We start from the raw sequence: 15,747 nt of genomic DNA, 5'->3' as shown, positions 1-15,747 counted from the left end.
TTCTACTATTGCCCTCTACAAACCACACAGCAACAAAAAAAAAAAGACCCTTTAAAACCTACATTCTTCTCTTTGAAACAATCCAGTGGCTTCTCATCTCACTCAGACTAAAATTCAAAACTCTCTGTGATCTCCCAAACACTTCTTTATCCCTTTGACTTCATCTCCTACCAGTCTCCTCTTCCAGCCACACTGGCCTCATTTCTGTTCTTTGAACATGTAAGCATGGTTCATCTCAGAGTTCTTGTATTGTTCTCCTGCCTGAATTGCTCTTCCCTTATATAAGGATTTTGGCTAATTTCCTCACTTTTTTCTAGTCTTTACTAAAAGCACCTTTTAGAAAAAAACAGCCTCAGTTTCTATCCCACCTAAAATAGTACCCTACGTATTCACTCAATATCTCCTTGCCTTGATTTTTCTTCATTTATCTTCATTAATCACCACACAAAAGAGTCTATGTTCATTTATTTATATCTTGTCTGTTACTCTCTGGCACCCCATTCAGAATGTAAATCTTCTGAAAATAGAGACTTGCTTTTTTTGTTGTTACTACTGTATCCTGGTTCATATTAAATTTTAATAGATATTTTGATGCATGAACAGACAGACAATTGAATTAATTTTTTGACAACATTCTGAGGCCACATTCAGTTTGTGATGATTGTTTAGAAATTTTAGCAGCACAATGTCAGTGCACTTTATAAATATTTTCGAGGAATAGGAAAGGACTTCGTTTTGACTATATTACATATTCTGAAAATGAGTAGTTCTTCAAAGTGTCGATAAACCAAGAGATCAGTTATTTCCTGTAGTATATGCAAGGAATTGCACTCAGATTTATATTTCTAGAGCTAGGGTGAAAGGTGAGTACTGATGGGGTTGAGGGAGAAAAAGTAAGGCCAATTTATGAATGGCTTCATAGCCACTTTGTTCCTCAATGTCAGTGCCTTTAGGAAGTCAAATTACAGATCATGACACGTTGTGCAGGAACCAGTTTTATAACGTCAACTCTTTTTACTAATCAGGCTGAATTGAGTCATTCACCTTCTTGTGAAAATAAATAATGCATTTTAATGCTTTTTGGTGTTCATATAGGCATTTTCCATTCAAATGCCAATGCACTTCAGGAAATCTTGTTTCCTATTATTTTATATGGCAGAACTACATACAACAAGCTTATCAATTATTTTAATGTGAGCAATTAAGCTTTCCATTCCCATAATTAACAATGCATAGCGTTCCTTGTAATGTGTTTTCATGATCGTGGCTAATTGTATGCCCCTGATAATTTTTAATGAATTTGAGGGTATGTATATGGAAATTAATGGACAATAAACATGTAAATTTATTAGCTGAATTCAATTCAATGCCATTAGTTAAATGAATTTTACTATGCAAATATATTTTAAACACTTTAGTGATTACTAGTTTACCTACAGGTAGGTTCATTCACCTTCATATTTCAAAGCACTATTACTAAAGAAATGTTGAATTAATTGTCAATAACTGTAGGTAGAAAGCTTGTAATGACAAAAGGGTAATGAATATATAAAAGGATGGTCAATCTTACTAGTGGTAAGGAAATGCAAATTTAAATAATGGTAAGATATACTCAGCATTATAAGGAGAGTATATCCCACAATTTAAGGAGTACATTATGTAGGGCCACCATATACAAATGTGCAAGTTGTTTATTTTATCAAGGGTGACAGGCCAAGGAGAGAAAGGGAGGAAGCCTGTGCTCCATTAGACAAGCCTCCTGTCCTGGAACAGAGCTGTGTCTACCTAGAAGAATTAGTGCATTTCTTAATTCACATTAAGTTGCTTTGTAGGCTGGTAGAAGTACCTATCAATATTCTAAAAATGTTATACTGTTAGACCTAGCACTTCCATTTATAGAAATCTATGCAATAACATTCCTGTTAACATGTTGTTTGTTAAAGAAATATTTTTAATAGAGAATATGAGGGGCAATTGAATTACCTATCAAGAGGGGAATAATTAAATAAGCCACAATATACATCTGTAGTATGGACTATTAGTTTGCTTTTAAAAATAATAAAGTAAATCTGAAAGTAGTACTATCAGAAGATATTAATGGTATTACCATTAAATGTTAAAGTTATGTAAAAATATTAAAAACCACAGTGTCACATACATTTAACTATAGTTACCTCTACACAAAGATACACATGACATGTATATTTCTTCAGTTCTAAAGAATCCTCTATTCTAAGTTATGCAGTCTAAGATATTTTTAGAAGAAAAAGAGCACAGGGCACTACATTAAACTTTTTTTAGGTAAATTAAAGTAAATTAAACATTTACTTGTAGACTTTTTCATATAATTTAAAATATGAAAAATAGCTCTTAGTGAAAGAATGTGTAACTTCTGTATTATGAGAAACATACATAGGAGAATACAAACTTGAATACTAAGAGTAACTACACTTGAATCATGGAACAAGCAGGTAAGTGGTTCATACTTATACAGTAAGTCCCTTATATAGGAACCTTCAAGTTGCGAACTTTCAAAGATGCAAACATGCATCTGGTTCCAGCAAAGAACCAGAACCTGTGCTATCAATGTCAGGAGTCAGTGAAATTGCAGTTGCCCTCCATCTTCTATTGATGACGATTCTTCAGCTCTACCATCTCCCACCTCCTGTCCCTGCTCCAGTCAGTAACTCTCCTTGATGCCAGCCCCTGTGTGCCAGCTGTTATACTGTACTTTTCAAGGTATTATACTGTAAGATTAAAAATATTTTCTTAATTTTTGTGTTCATTTGTTTTATATGTATTATTTGTGTGAAAAGTATTATACACCTATTACAGTACAGTACTATATAGCCAATTGTGTTAGCTGGGTACCTAGGCTAACTTTATTGGACTTACGAACAAATTGGACTTACAAATGCGCTCTCAGAATGGAACTTGTTCATATGTAGGGGGCTTACTACATTTTGATACACATATATTGGCTAATTATCTGCACTGGTCATGTATAGCTTTTTAAATAATTTTAGGTCAATATACAAAGATAGTACAGATTGTTTAATTGGTTAGGGAGATTTTAATATAATCACCTTTTAATAGGTCATGGAAATTAAAAAAAGTCAGAGTGTCCTAAAATATATGATACTTAAGTTTATTTTTTTATTTTTTTTTGCTTTGTAAACTGCTTTATTAATTTCGTATTATGAAAAGAATAATTTTCCTATAACTGGATGAAATTGCCCTGCTGACAGAAAGTTTCACAGAGACAAAGCAATATTCAATTAGAAACTGGTAAGTGGAAACACCAAAAGGTTTACAGAAAAAGTAAATCAGAAAAACTACAAGCATGTAGAGCAGAGGCCACATTACTGACCTCAGGGATAATCTTAGGATTCAAGGTATAAGGCAAAACTCATAATGATTGTCAGGTTCAGGAGTTTGGTAGCGCAAATGATGCCTCATTTGCTGCTTCTTAGTCTTTCTCCTGATTTCCATCATCTGCCCTACGTGCTTTTCTACATCATCCCCCACTTCACTGTGATCAATATGCCTGCTGGGTATGGCCCATCGAAAATTAGGGACAAGTTGTCTAATCCGTCCCAGCCTGACATGTCCTCCAGGCTTCTGGCCTCTACCCCCTCCTAAATCGCGTGATTCCTCTCCATTCTGCAAAGGGGCCTGGTCCCCGCCTTCCTTTTCCTGTTGGGTATTTTCCACGTTGAGATTTTTTACTGCTTGTTCCTCTTTGGACGCCATTGCTCCTGGGCCTATCCTCGCGGTCTCCTGCCCCTCCCGATTCTTGCTGCAAGTGCGCCGCCGCGACACTTCGACTCGCAGACCTGCTCCTCCCGCGCCTCTTACTTTTGGGGGCCGCCCCCGGCCCGCACTCCCGCAGGGACCGAGAAGGCAGCGAGCAACAGCTTGGTCTACCGTTAGAGCGCGGCGAGCGCCAGTCGGCGCTGGCCGTTCACGTCGGGCCTCCGTCACCGCGGGACGCTGATACTTAAGTTTAAATGAATGGTTATGGGTTAAAATTAGTACTGTAAAACTTATTCACAATTTAATAAATAACATTTATTTATAGTATTATGTGCTTAGCACTCTTTAAGGAATGTAATCCAATAATGGAGAAGATTTACACTCTTCTTTCACTCATGAAAGTTATGCTAGAAGTATTTCTTATATAATTATAAAGGTACTAGAATTTTATTTTAAGAATATTTGACTAACTACAAAAATAGGTGCTATATTAGGCAATCCTGAAATCATCAGTGAATTCTCAAGAGCAGATGTTGAAATAAACTGAACAATAAATTCATAACCAATGTAAAATGTAAAATTTCTATCTTTATGTTGCTGAAATTTTCTGTAAAATAAGTTTATAAATATGTGTTGCATAATCAAAACTACAATGAGGTATCACCTCACACCAGTCAGGATGACCTTCATTAAGAAGTGTACAAATAACAAATGCTGGAGAGGATGTGGAGAAAAGAGAGGCTTCCTACACTGTTGGTGGGAATGTAAACTGTACAGCTGCTATGGAAAACAGTATGGAGGTTCCTCAGAAAATTAAAAATAGAGTTTCCATATGATCCAGCAATCCCACTCCTGAACATATATTTGGACAAAACTACCTCAAAAAGATACATGAACCCCTATGTTCACAGCAGCACTATACACAATAGCCAAGATATGGAAGCAACCTAAATGTCTACTGACAGATGAATGGATACAGAAGCTGTAGTACATATACACAATGGAATACTACTCAGCCATTAAACAGAATGAAATAATGCCACTTGTAGCAACATGGATGGACCTAGAGATTATCATACTAAGTGAAATAAGTCAGACAAAGACAAATACCATATGATATTACTTATATGTGGAATCTAAAATATGACATAAATGAACTTACTAATGAAACAGAAACAGAGTCACAGACATAGAGAACGGACTTGTGGTTGCCAAGGTTTGGGGGTAAAGGATGGATTGGTTGTTTGGGATTAGAAGATGCAAACTATTATATATAGAATGGATAAACAACAAGGTCCTACTGTATAGCACAGGGAATTATATTCAATATCCTGTAATGAACCATAGTGGAAAAGAATATGAAAAAGAATATATATATATACATATATATATGTATATATATATATATCTGAATCACTTTGCTATACAGCAGAAACTAACACAACACTGTAAATCAACTACACTTCAGTAAAATAAATTTGAAAAATATGTGTTGCATCAAAGAGGAAATAAACACTACATGTAGAAGTAGTTTGCATAGTAGTTTGAAAAATAATAAAATAAGAATCTTAACCATTAAGGGGAACAAAGCTACAATCACAAACTTACATTACCACTTACCATTAAATGATTCATTAAATAAGAAAGAATGAAGAAAAGTTATTACATCAGAAAATACAAGTTAGAAGAGTAAAGCAAAGCAAATCCCCACCTTCATAAAATCAGGGGGAAAAGGTAGTGAAGAAAGAAAGAGAGAGAAGGGAGAAAGGGAGGGAGGGAGGGAGGGAGAGAGAAAAGGAAGGAAGGAAGGAAAGTAGGTCAAACCTGGATACAGAAAGAAGCAATAGCATTTTAAAATAAATTGGAGAACTGATTCCTTAACGAAAGATTTCTAACACTTTGTGAAAATTATATTCTAACAGTGTATAAATAAAGTAGATATATAACAAGAGATAAGAGAGATTTTTCTAAGTATGAGAAAAACTTGCAAGAAATAAAAAGACATGAAAAACTTTTACCAAATATAAATACCATCCATATTTTTAGGTGTAATTTGAGTTAAATATTAGATTTAACATATAAACAATACAAATGAACTTATTTACAAAACAGAAATAGACTCACAGACATAGAAAACAAACTTATTGTTACCAAAGGGGATGCCAAATGGGGGGAGGGGGAGAGGTAAACTAGGAGTTTGGGATTAACAGATACACACTACTATATATAAAATAGATAAACAACAAAGATCTACTGTATAGCACAAGGAAATATACTCAATGTCTTGTAACAACTTATAATGGAAAACAATCTGAAAAAGAATATGTGTATATAGATATAGATAACTGAATCACTTTGCTGTACACTTGAAACTAACACAACATTGTAAATTAACTATACTTCTATTTTAAAAATGATAAAAAAAAAAACAGCAGCAAAAAAACATAGGCCAACCAAACTTGGAAAGAAATGAAACAAAAATGAAACTGGAAAATAATGCAATTAATCGTATAAATAGGCCAAGGTGAATATCATATGACTATCTTTATAAACACTAATAGGTCATTTAAAAAAATTTGGTATCTGTTTGTGACTAAAATTTTTAGAAATTAACATGTTCCCATAAATGATACAAAACTCTTTCAAACCAATAGAGAACATTTTTAAAATAGTGAATCATTAATGAAACCACATTGAAAGCTGAGTCAAGTAATAAATAACCGTATTTGAATGGGGGGATCAAGATGGCGAAGTAGGAGAAGCTGGAGCTAACCTTCTCCCACAAATACATCAAAAAGAGATCTATATGTGGAACAGTTCTCACAGAAAACTAACTGGAAAGTGGCAGAAAAACTCCTATTCAACTAAAGCTGCAAGAAAAATCTCCATGTAACCAGGAAAGACAGAAAAAACAAAAAAGGCCTTGGGTTAGGGCATTTGCCTCAGGGAAGGATCTGTTTGGAAGAGATAGTCCACATGCGTGGACTTTCGCCCTGGAGAGTGAGCAGGTCAAGGCAAGATCTGGGCATTTCAGTCCTGGTGTCTTGCACAGAGGAGAGAAGTTCCCTTGCCTGCTGGGAAATCCCCTGAGACAGAAGGGCTGGAGAAGCCTAGACTGTACTGCAAGCATGCAGGCATGCAGGCATGCTAACAATCAGGCAGAGAGCCTTGCACTGGTGGCTGTTGCGTTTCCGCCCTTCCCAATACAAAGGGGCAAACACCCTGGCCCCGCCCCCTCCAAACCACAGCCTGCCATCAGATCTGGGGAAAGATTTGGTCTAGCTATGCAGAGGCAGAGAGGGGCACCTGGAGTATATCCTGAAGGAGGCTTGGAGGCCATTGTCAGCATGCACACGGGATGCAGCCACAAGAGCACGCAGCGCCTAAGTGCTGAATCTCTAGCAGGCAGGCGCTGGGTAGGAGTACACAATGGTTCATTTCCCAGAGAGAACACCCTGGCTCTGTCCACTCTAAAAGGCAGCTTAGTGCTAGATCTGGGGCAGATAGATCCTGGGAGAAGTCTGCCACAGAGGCAGCCAGATCTCAAGCTGCAGTGCAACTACCTCAATTCTTGCAGCCACAATGCCCTGATGCCTGACACCAGCCTACTCCACACCATAGCCTTGCACTAGATCTGGGATGAACACAACAGAGAAAGGGACGTGACCTTGGGCTACTACTGAGTGGACCCTAGGATACCTGCTCAGGTGGTGCATAGGTTCTCTGTGACCACATGTGTCTCACTTGCTTCAGCAATCACCTCCTTTGGGGCAGGGCACACACTCAAGGGCTACAGAGTCTGATCGAACCTGACCCTTAGGGCTCCTACTCCAACTGTGGAGCAGACCCTTCCCCCAATGGCAGCAACAGCCACAGAGTAGGGAGGAAGCCCCTTCTCACATCATGCACAGGCTTTAAATATCCCAAGACCAACCACACCCCTATCAAGGGTATAGTGACCAGCACACTCAGGAAAGATGTGGCTGGTATCCATACAAAAACCAGCCTTTGAACCAAAAATACTGGACACGGACAGTTAACAAAGGGACACTTCCACATAAAAAACACCCCTTCAAGACAACAGCAGCTAACTCTTTCTCCTAAATTCAGAGGTAGAGAAAGATAGGTAAAATGAAAAGACAGAGAAACTAATCCCAATTAAAAGAATAAAAGAAATCAGCTGAAAGAACAAATAATGAAACAGACCTCACCAGTCTACAAGATTCTGAGATCAAAAAGGACGCAATAAAAATGCTAAAGGAATTAAGAAAAAATATTAATAGAAAATGCAGATCACTGTAACAAGAAGCTAGAAACTATAAAACAAGCCATTCAAAAATAGTCAATTTGGGCTTCCCTGGTGGCGCAGTGGTTGAGAGTCCGCCTGCCGATGCAGGGGACACAGGTTCATGTCCTGGTCCAGGAAGATCCCACATGCCGCAGAGCGGCTGGGCCCGTGAGCCATGGCCTCTGAGCCTGCGCGTCCAGAGCCTGTGCTCCGCAATGGGAGAGGCCACAACAGTGAGAGGCCCGCATACCGTAAAAAAAAAAAAAAAAAAGACAATTCAATTGCTGAGATAAAAACCAATCTAGGAGCAATGAATAGCAGACTAAATGACACAGAAGATCAGATAAGTGATCTGACAGACAGAATAATGGAAATTACACAATCAGAACAAAAGACAGAAAGACAAATGAAAAAAAATAAGAGCAATGTGCAAGATCTGTGGGATGATATAATGTATGCCAACTTACACATAATAGGGGTTCCAGAAGGAGAAGAGAAAGACAAGGGGATCAAAAGTGTATTTGAAGAAATTATGGCTGAAAATTTCCCAAACATAAAGGAAGAAACAAATATTCAGGTACAGAAAGCACAGAGGGTCCCAAATAAGATGGACCCAAACAGACCCACACCAAGACATATCATAATTAAAATGGCAAAAATTGAAGATAAAGAGAGGATTCTAAAAGCAGAGAGAGAAAAACAGTCATATACATGGGAATTTCCTTAAGGCTCTCAGCTTATTTCTCTGCAGAAACTTTGCAGGCCACTAGGAAGTGGCAGGGTATATTCAAAGTTCTGAAAAGGAAAAACCTGCATCCTAGGATACTCTACCCAGAAAGATTATCATTTAGAATAGAAGGAATGACATATCATTTCTCAGACAAGCAAAAATTAACAGAATTCAGCAATAGTAAACCAACCCTAAAGAAATATTAAAGGATCTTAACTAAACAGAAAAGAAGCAAGACTCTATAGGAGAGGGAAAATCACAATAGGAAAGGAAAACATATAAAGGGATCAAAGATCACTTACATATCAGGACATAGATTAAAAAAAGTTGTAGAAGTGGTTATAATTAAAATTAATAGTAAAAGGATAAGCATGTAAAACAGGACATCAAAATCACAAAATGTGAGGGAGGAATGTATAAAAGTTTAGGTCTTTTAGAACGTGTTTGAACTTGAATGATTATCAGTTTAAAACAAGTAGATATAGTTATGGGTCAACATACTTGAACTCAATGGTAACCACAAATCAAAAACATACAACAGATTCCAAAAACCAAACAGAAAGGAACTCAAGCATACTACAAATGAAAAACATCAAACCACAAAGGAAAAACAAAAAGAAGAAGAAATTAAGAACTATAAATACGATTGGAAAACAGGTGATAAGATGGCAAATAAGTACATACCTATCAATAATTACTTTAAATGTCAATGGACTAAATACTCCCGTCAAAAGACACAGAGTTACAGATTGGATTAAAAAACAAGAACCTACATCATGCTGCCTACAAGAGACCCACTTAAGGGTGAAATACATGCACAGACTGAACATGAATGGATGGAAAAAGATATTTCATGCAAATGGAAACAAGAAAGTGGGGGTAGGAATATTCACATCAGATAAAATAGACTGTAAAACAAAGGCCGTAAAGACAAAAGACAAAAATACAAAAATTTTTTTTGCCCTTTGTAAAGACAAAAAAGGGCATTGTGTAATGATAAAGGGATAGAGACAAGAAAAGGATATTATTTTATTTGACAATAATACAATAATAGTAGAAGACTTTAACACTCCACTTACATCAATGGGCAGATCATCCAGAAAGAAGATTAATAAGGCAACAGAGGTCCTAAAATGATACAACAGACTGGTTGGACTTAATCTACAGCATACTACATCCAAAAAAAGTAACAACCCCAAAAAACAAAAAAACAGAATAAACATTCTTTTCAAGCACACAGAGAATCTTCTCTAGGATAGACATACTAGGTCACAAAACAAGCCTCAATAAATTTAAGAGAATAGAAGTTATTTCAATTATCTTTTCTGACCACAATGATATGAAACTAGAAATCAACCACAGGAGAAGTATGAACACATGGAGACAAACCAAAATGCTATTAAAAAGCGAATGGGTCAAAGATGAAATCAAGGAAGAAATCAGAAAATACTTTGAGACAAATGAAAATGAAAAGACAATCTTACAAAATCTATGGGATGCAGCAAAAACTGTTCTAAGAGTGAAGTTCATAGTAATACAGGCCTTCCTCAATAAACGAGAAAAATCTCAAAAAATACCCGAACTCACCACCTAAAAGAATTAGAGAAAGAAGAACAAATTAAATCCAAAGTCAGCAGAATGAAAATAAAGATAGGAGAGGAAATAAATAGAGATCCAAAAAGGAATAGAAAAAATCTTCCATAAAACCAAGAGCTGTTTTTATAAAAATGTAAATGAAATTGACAAACCTCTAACCAGGCTCACCTAGAAGAAAAGAAACAGGACTCAAATAAACAAAATAAGAAATGAAAGAGGAAAAATAACAAATGATACCACAGAAATGCAAAAAATCATAAGAGAATACCATGGACAATTGCATGAAAACACCGGACAACCTAGAAGAAATGGAAAAGTTTCTAGAAACATACAGCCTGCCAAAACTGAGACAAGAAGAAACAGATAGTTTGAAAGGACCAATCACTAGACATGAAATAGAATCTGTAATAATAATTTTAAAAAATCCCTGAAAAATAAAGTACAGGACTAGAAGGTTTCATTGGTTTATTCTACCAAACATACAAATAACTTATACCTATCCTTCTCCAACTATTCCAAATGATTGAAGAGGAAGGAACACTCTCAGATTTATTTTGTGAAGCCACCATCACCCTTACACCAAACCCAGAAAAAGACACCACAAAAAAAGAAAATTAAAGGCCAGTATCTTTGATTAACATACAGTATTTGCAAAAATCCTTAACAAAATATTAGCAAACCAAATCCAGCAATACATAAAAACGATCATACTCCATGATCAATATAGGTTCATTCTAGGATCTCAAGAATGGTCCAACATATGCAAATCAATAAAGGTGATACATCACATAACAAAAAGGTCATCTCAATAGATGTGGAAAAAGCATTTGATAAAATTCAACATCCATTCATGATAAAAAAAACTCTCACCAAAGTAGTTATAAATGGAAGATATCTCAGTATAATAAAAACCATTGACGATGAATCCACAGCCAACATACCCTTCAATGGTGAAAAGCTGAAAGCCTTCACACTAAACTCAGGAGCAAGACAAGGATGCCCACTCTCACCTGTCTATTCAACATAATAATGGAAGTCCTAGCCATACAAGAAAAGAAAAATTTTAAAAAGGTATCCAAACTGGAAGAGATAAAACTGTCACTATCTGCAGATGACATGATACTATATAGAGAAAACCCTAAAGTCTCCACACAAAAATTACTAGAACTAATAAATTAATTCAGCAAGGTAGCATAATACAAGATTAACATACAGAAATCTGTTGTATTTCCTTACACTAATAATGAAATATCAGAAAGAGAAAGTAAAAAATGAATCCTGTTTAAAATCATGTCAAAAAAAAAAAAACCTAGGGATAAACTTAACCATGGATGTGAAAGGACCTATATGCTAAAAACTATAAAATATTGATAAAGGAAATTGAAGATGATTCAAATTGAAATGGAAAGAAGTCCCACGCTCTTGGACTGGAAGAATTAATATTGTTAAAATGGCCATACTACCTAAAGCAATCTACAGATTTAATGCCATCCCTATCAAAACACCAATGACATTTTTCACAGAAAAAGAATAAATAATCCTAATATTTATTTGGAACTACCAAAGGCCTAGAATTGCAAAAGCAATCCTGAGAAAAAACAACAAAACTGGAGGCATTATCCTTCCAGATTTCAGATTATACTACAAATCTACAGTGATCAAAATAGTGTGGTATTGGCACAAAAGCAGACATATAGATCAATGGGACAGAATACAGAGCCCAGAAATAAACCCATGCACTTACAGTTAATTAATCTATGACAAAGGAGGCAAGAATATACAATGGAGAAAACAGTGTCTTCAACAAGTGTTGTTGGGAAAGACTGAACAGATACATGTAAATCAATGAAATTAAAACAATCCCTCACACCATGTACAAAAATAAACTGAAAATAATTTAAATTCTTAAATATAAGATATGATACCATAAAACTGCTAGAAGAGAACATAGGCAAAACATTTTCTGACATAAATCTTAGAAATATTTTCTGAGATTATCTCCCAAGGCAAAAGAAATAAAAGTAAAAATAAACAAATGGGACTTAATCAAACTTAAAAGCTTTTGCACAGCAAAGGAAACCATCAACAAAATGAAAGGACAAACTACAGAATGGGAGAAAATATTTTAAAATGATATGACCAACAAGGAGTTAATATCCAAAATATACAAACAGCTCATAACAACTCAATAGCGAAAAAACAACCCAATCAAAAAAATGGGCAGAAGACCTAAATAGATATTTCTCCAAAGAAGACATATATATGGCCAACAAGCACATGAAAAGATGCTCAACATTGCTAAATTTTTAGAGAAATGTAAACCAAAACCTCAATGAGGTATCACCTCACATCAGTCAGAATGACTATCAAAAAGTCTTCAAATAATAAATGCTGGAGAGGGTATGGAGAAAGTGGAACCCTCCTACATTTACTGGTGGGAATTTAAACTGGTTCAGCCACTATGGAAAACAATATGGGAGCTCCTTAGAGATACTAAAAATAGAGCTACCATATGATCCAGTAATCCCACTCCTGGGTATATATCTGGAAAAGAAGAAAACTCTAATATGAAAAGATACATTCACCTCGATATTTATAGCAGCACTATTTACAATAGCTAAAACATGGAAACAACCCAAGTGCCTGCCAACAGATGACTGGCTTCAGAAGATGTGGTGTACACACCACACACACACACATGCACACACATACATACACACACACACACACACACACACACACACATACAAGGGAATATTTCTCAGCCATAAAAAAGAATGAAATATTGGTGGTTGCAGCAACATGGACAAATCTAGAGACTATTATACTTAGTGAAGTCAGAGAAAGACAAATACTATATGATATCACTTATATATGGAATCTAAAAAATAATATAAATCAATGTGTATACAAAAGAGAAACAGACTCAGAGACATGTAAAACATACTTATCGTTACCAAGGGAAGGAGGAAGGGAGGGACAAATTAAGAGTATGGGATTAACAGACACAAACTACTATACGTAAAATAGATAAGCAACAAGGATTTACTGTATAGCACAGGGAATTATATTCAATATCTTGTAATAACCTATAATGAAATACAATCTGATAAAAATATGTAACTGAATCACTTAGATATACACTTGAGAAACTAATACAATATTGTAAATCAACTATACTTCAATTTTTAAAAAGTTAAAAAAATAACTACCCTCACAATTATTACATGGTTTTTTTCTGGAAGTTATACCTAAATGCCATACATAAGAAAATGTTTATAACATGTGTGTGTTTCATTTCACCCCCAGCCACACACATGGAGGGATATGTGTGTGTTTGTGTGCACACACATGTGTGCATATGCATAGAGGAAACAAAATCATAATTTTCAATTAATTTCACACTTATCCTAAGAAAACGTCTAATAGGAAAAAATATTTTAAAGCAATGAAAGAGCTCAAGATGGTCTCTACTTCCTTTACCTCTGTAGAACATTTTAAGATCCAAAGTAGGAGCTAAAGAAACATATCTAATTTATTTCCTACATCAAAGACTCTTCAAGAACCATCATGATGTTCCCCTATGGGGTATTTTTTCCAATAGTAATGATTAAAGAAGTGAGAACTTACTTCTATAGCTCTTTACAATTTATAACACATAAAGAAGCTTTAGGAACTGAGGCTTAGAGAAGAACTTGCTGAAGGGTGTATGATTAGTAGCACTGAAGTCAGTGACCTATCCATTAGAGCAGGTTTACAAACCAACTGAGGTATATTTCGGCTCTTTAGAATTTAATATGCAGTAATATTAAGGCTTGGGTCAATGCTATAGCAATGCTTGTGTGTTATAAATTTATTACCTCTCATATCCAGAAGCACCCTTTTTTTGACTGTTCTGTGCTAAGGGAGGTAGTTACATAAATGTCTCCTTGCCATCTAGCACTATGTCAAGCCATGTTAGCAGAGGGTGCTGGAGAGACATAGAGGGGGAAGGGGTGTTCTCTTCCTGGTAGCTCTTTGTCTCACTTGCCAGATTTCTACAGTATAATTTTACAAGAACTAGTCTCCTGAGTTTGCACACTTCTGTCCATGTCTAGGGTACTGCAAAGCACACTTTCTCCAGCACTTAGCTCAAGAAAAGTGCATGATGTTCTCACATGTGAGTTTCTTGAAGAGCATAGTTTTCTCTAGCACCTGACTTCAGCATGGTATTGGGTTGGCAAAAAAGTGCCTTCGGTTTTTAAGTAAAAATAAAAGACACATTTTTTGTTTTCACCAAAAACTTTATTGAACAACGTATTCACCCTTTTGTTCCATTACCTTCTGCCATTTTTCAGGCAACTTCATAATTCTATCTTCCCAAAACTTATCTTTTTGAGCAAAGAACTGTTCCAGGTGCCTTTTACAATCTTCCAGGGAATTGAAATTTTCTCCATTAAGAGAATTTTGTAAAGACCTAAATAAATGGAAATCTAAAGGTGCAATGTCTGGTGAATATGGTGGATTAACCAGAACCTCCCAGCCAAGCTGTAACAGTTTTTGCCTATTCATCAAAGAAATATGTGGTCTTGAGTTATCCTGATGGAAGATTATGTGTTTTCTGTTGACTAATACTGGACGCTTTTTGTTGAGTGCTGCTTTCAGTTGGTCTAACTGGGAGCAGTACTTGTTGGAATTAACCATTTGGTTTTCCAGAAATAGCTCATAATAGAGGACTCCCTTCCAACCCACCAAATACACAACATCACCTTCTTTGGATGAAGACCAGCCTTTGGTGTGGTTGGTGGTGGTTCACTTTGCTTGCCCCATGATCTCTTCTGTTCCACATTATTGTACAGTATCCACTTTTCATTGCCTGTCCAATTTGTTTTAAAAAACAGCAGCTTTTCATTACGTTTAAGTAGAGAACTGCATGTGGAAATATGGTCAAGAAGGTTTTTTCGCTTAACTTATGTGGAACCCAAACATCAAAGCAATGAACATAACCAAGCTGGGGCAAATGATTTTCAAGGCTTGATTTGGGTATTTTGAGTATGTTGGCTATCTCCCACGTGGTATAACGTTGACTGTTCTCAATTCATGTCTCGATTTGATCGCTATAAACTTCAACTGGTCTACCCGACAGTGGAGCATCGTCTATAGAGAAATCTCCAGCACGAAACTTCGCTAATCACTTTTGACGTGTTCAGTCACAGCACCTTTTCCATACACTGCACAAATCTCTTTTTTGTGTTTCAGTTATGTTTCTACTTTCTTGAAATAATAAAACATAATATGCCGAAAATGTTGCTTTTTTCTTCCATCTTCAATTTTAAAATGGCTACACAAAAATTCAACAATTTGGATTTTTTTTTTTTTTTTTTGGCTGCATTGGGTC

General features: G+C 35.8%; 1 protein-coding gene across 1 annotated transcript; it reads right to left on the bottom strand.

Moving 5' to 3' along the window:
• Positions 1-3,167: 3,167 nt before the first annotated feature.
• Positions 3,168-3,980, bottom strand: LOC115859939 (protein BEX4-like). The gene has a single exon (XM_030869337.3). It carries the CDS (start codon positions 3,751-3,753, stop codon positions 3,391-3,393), a length of 363 nt encoding a protein of 120 aa, XP_030725197.1. The 5' UTR covers positions 3,754-3,980; the 3' UTR covers positions 3,168-3,390.
• Positions 3,981-15,747: the final 11,767 nt, after the last annotated feature.

Source organism: Globicephala melas, chromosome 1, assembly GCF_963455315.2.
Source record: "Globicephala melas chromosome 1, mGloMel1.2, whole genome shotgun sequence".
NCBI classification, from domain to species: domain Eukaryota; kingdom Metazoa; phylum Chordata; class Mammalia; order Artiodactyla; family Delphinidae; genus Globicephala; species Globicephala melas.
The sequence above is the reverse complement of the archived record's forward strand: the minus strand, read 5'-3'. Positions and strand labels throughout refer to the sequence as shown.

What these genes read in the sequence shown, in the direction of transcription:
- LOC115859939 (XM_030869337.3), bottom strand. Translation starts at nt 3,753, where the DNA reads ATGGCGTCCAAAGAGGAACAAGCAGTAAAAAATCTCAACGTGGAAAAT.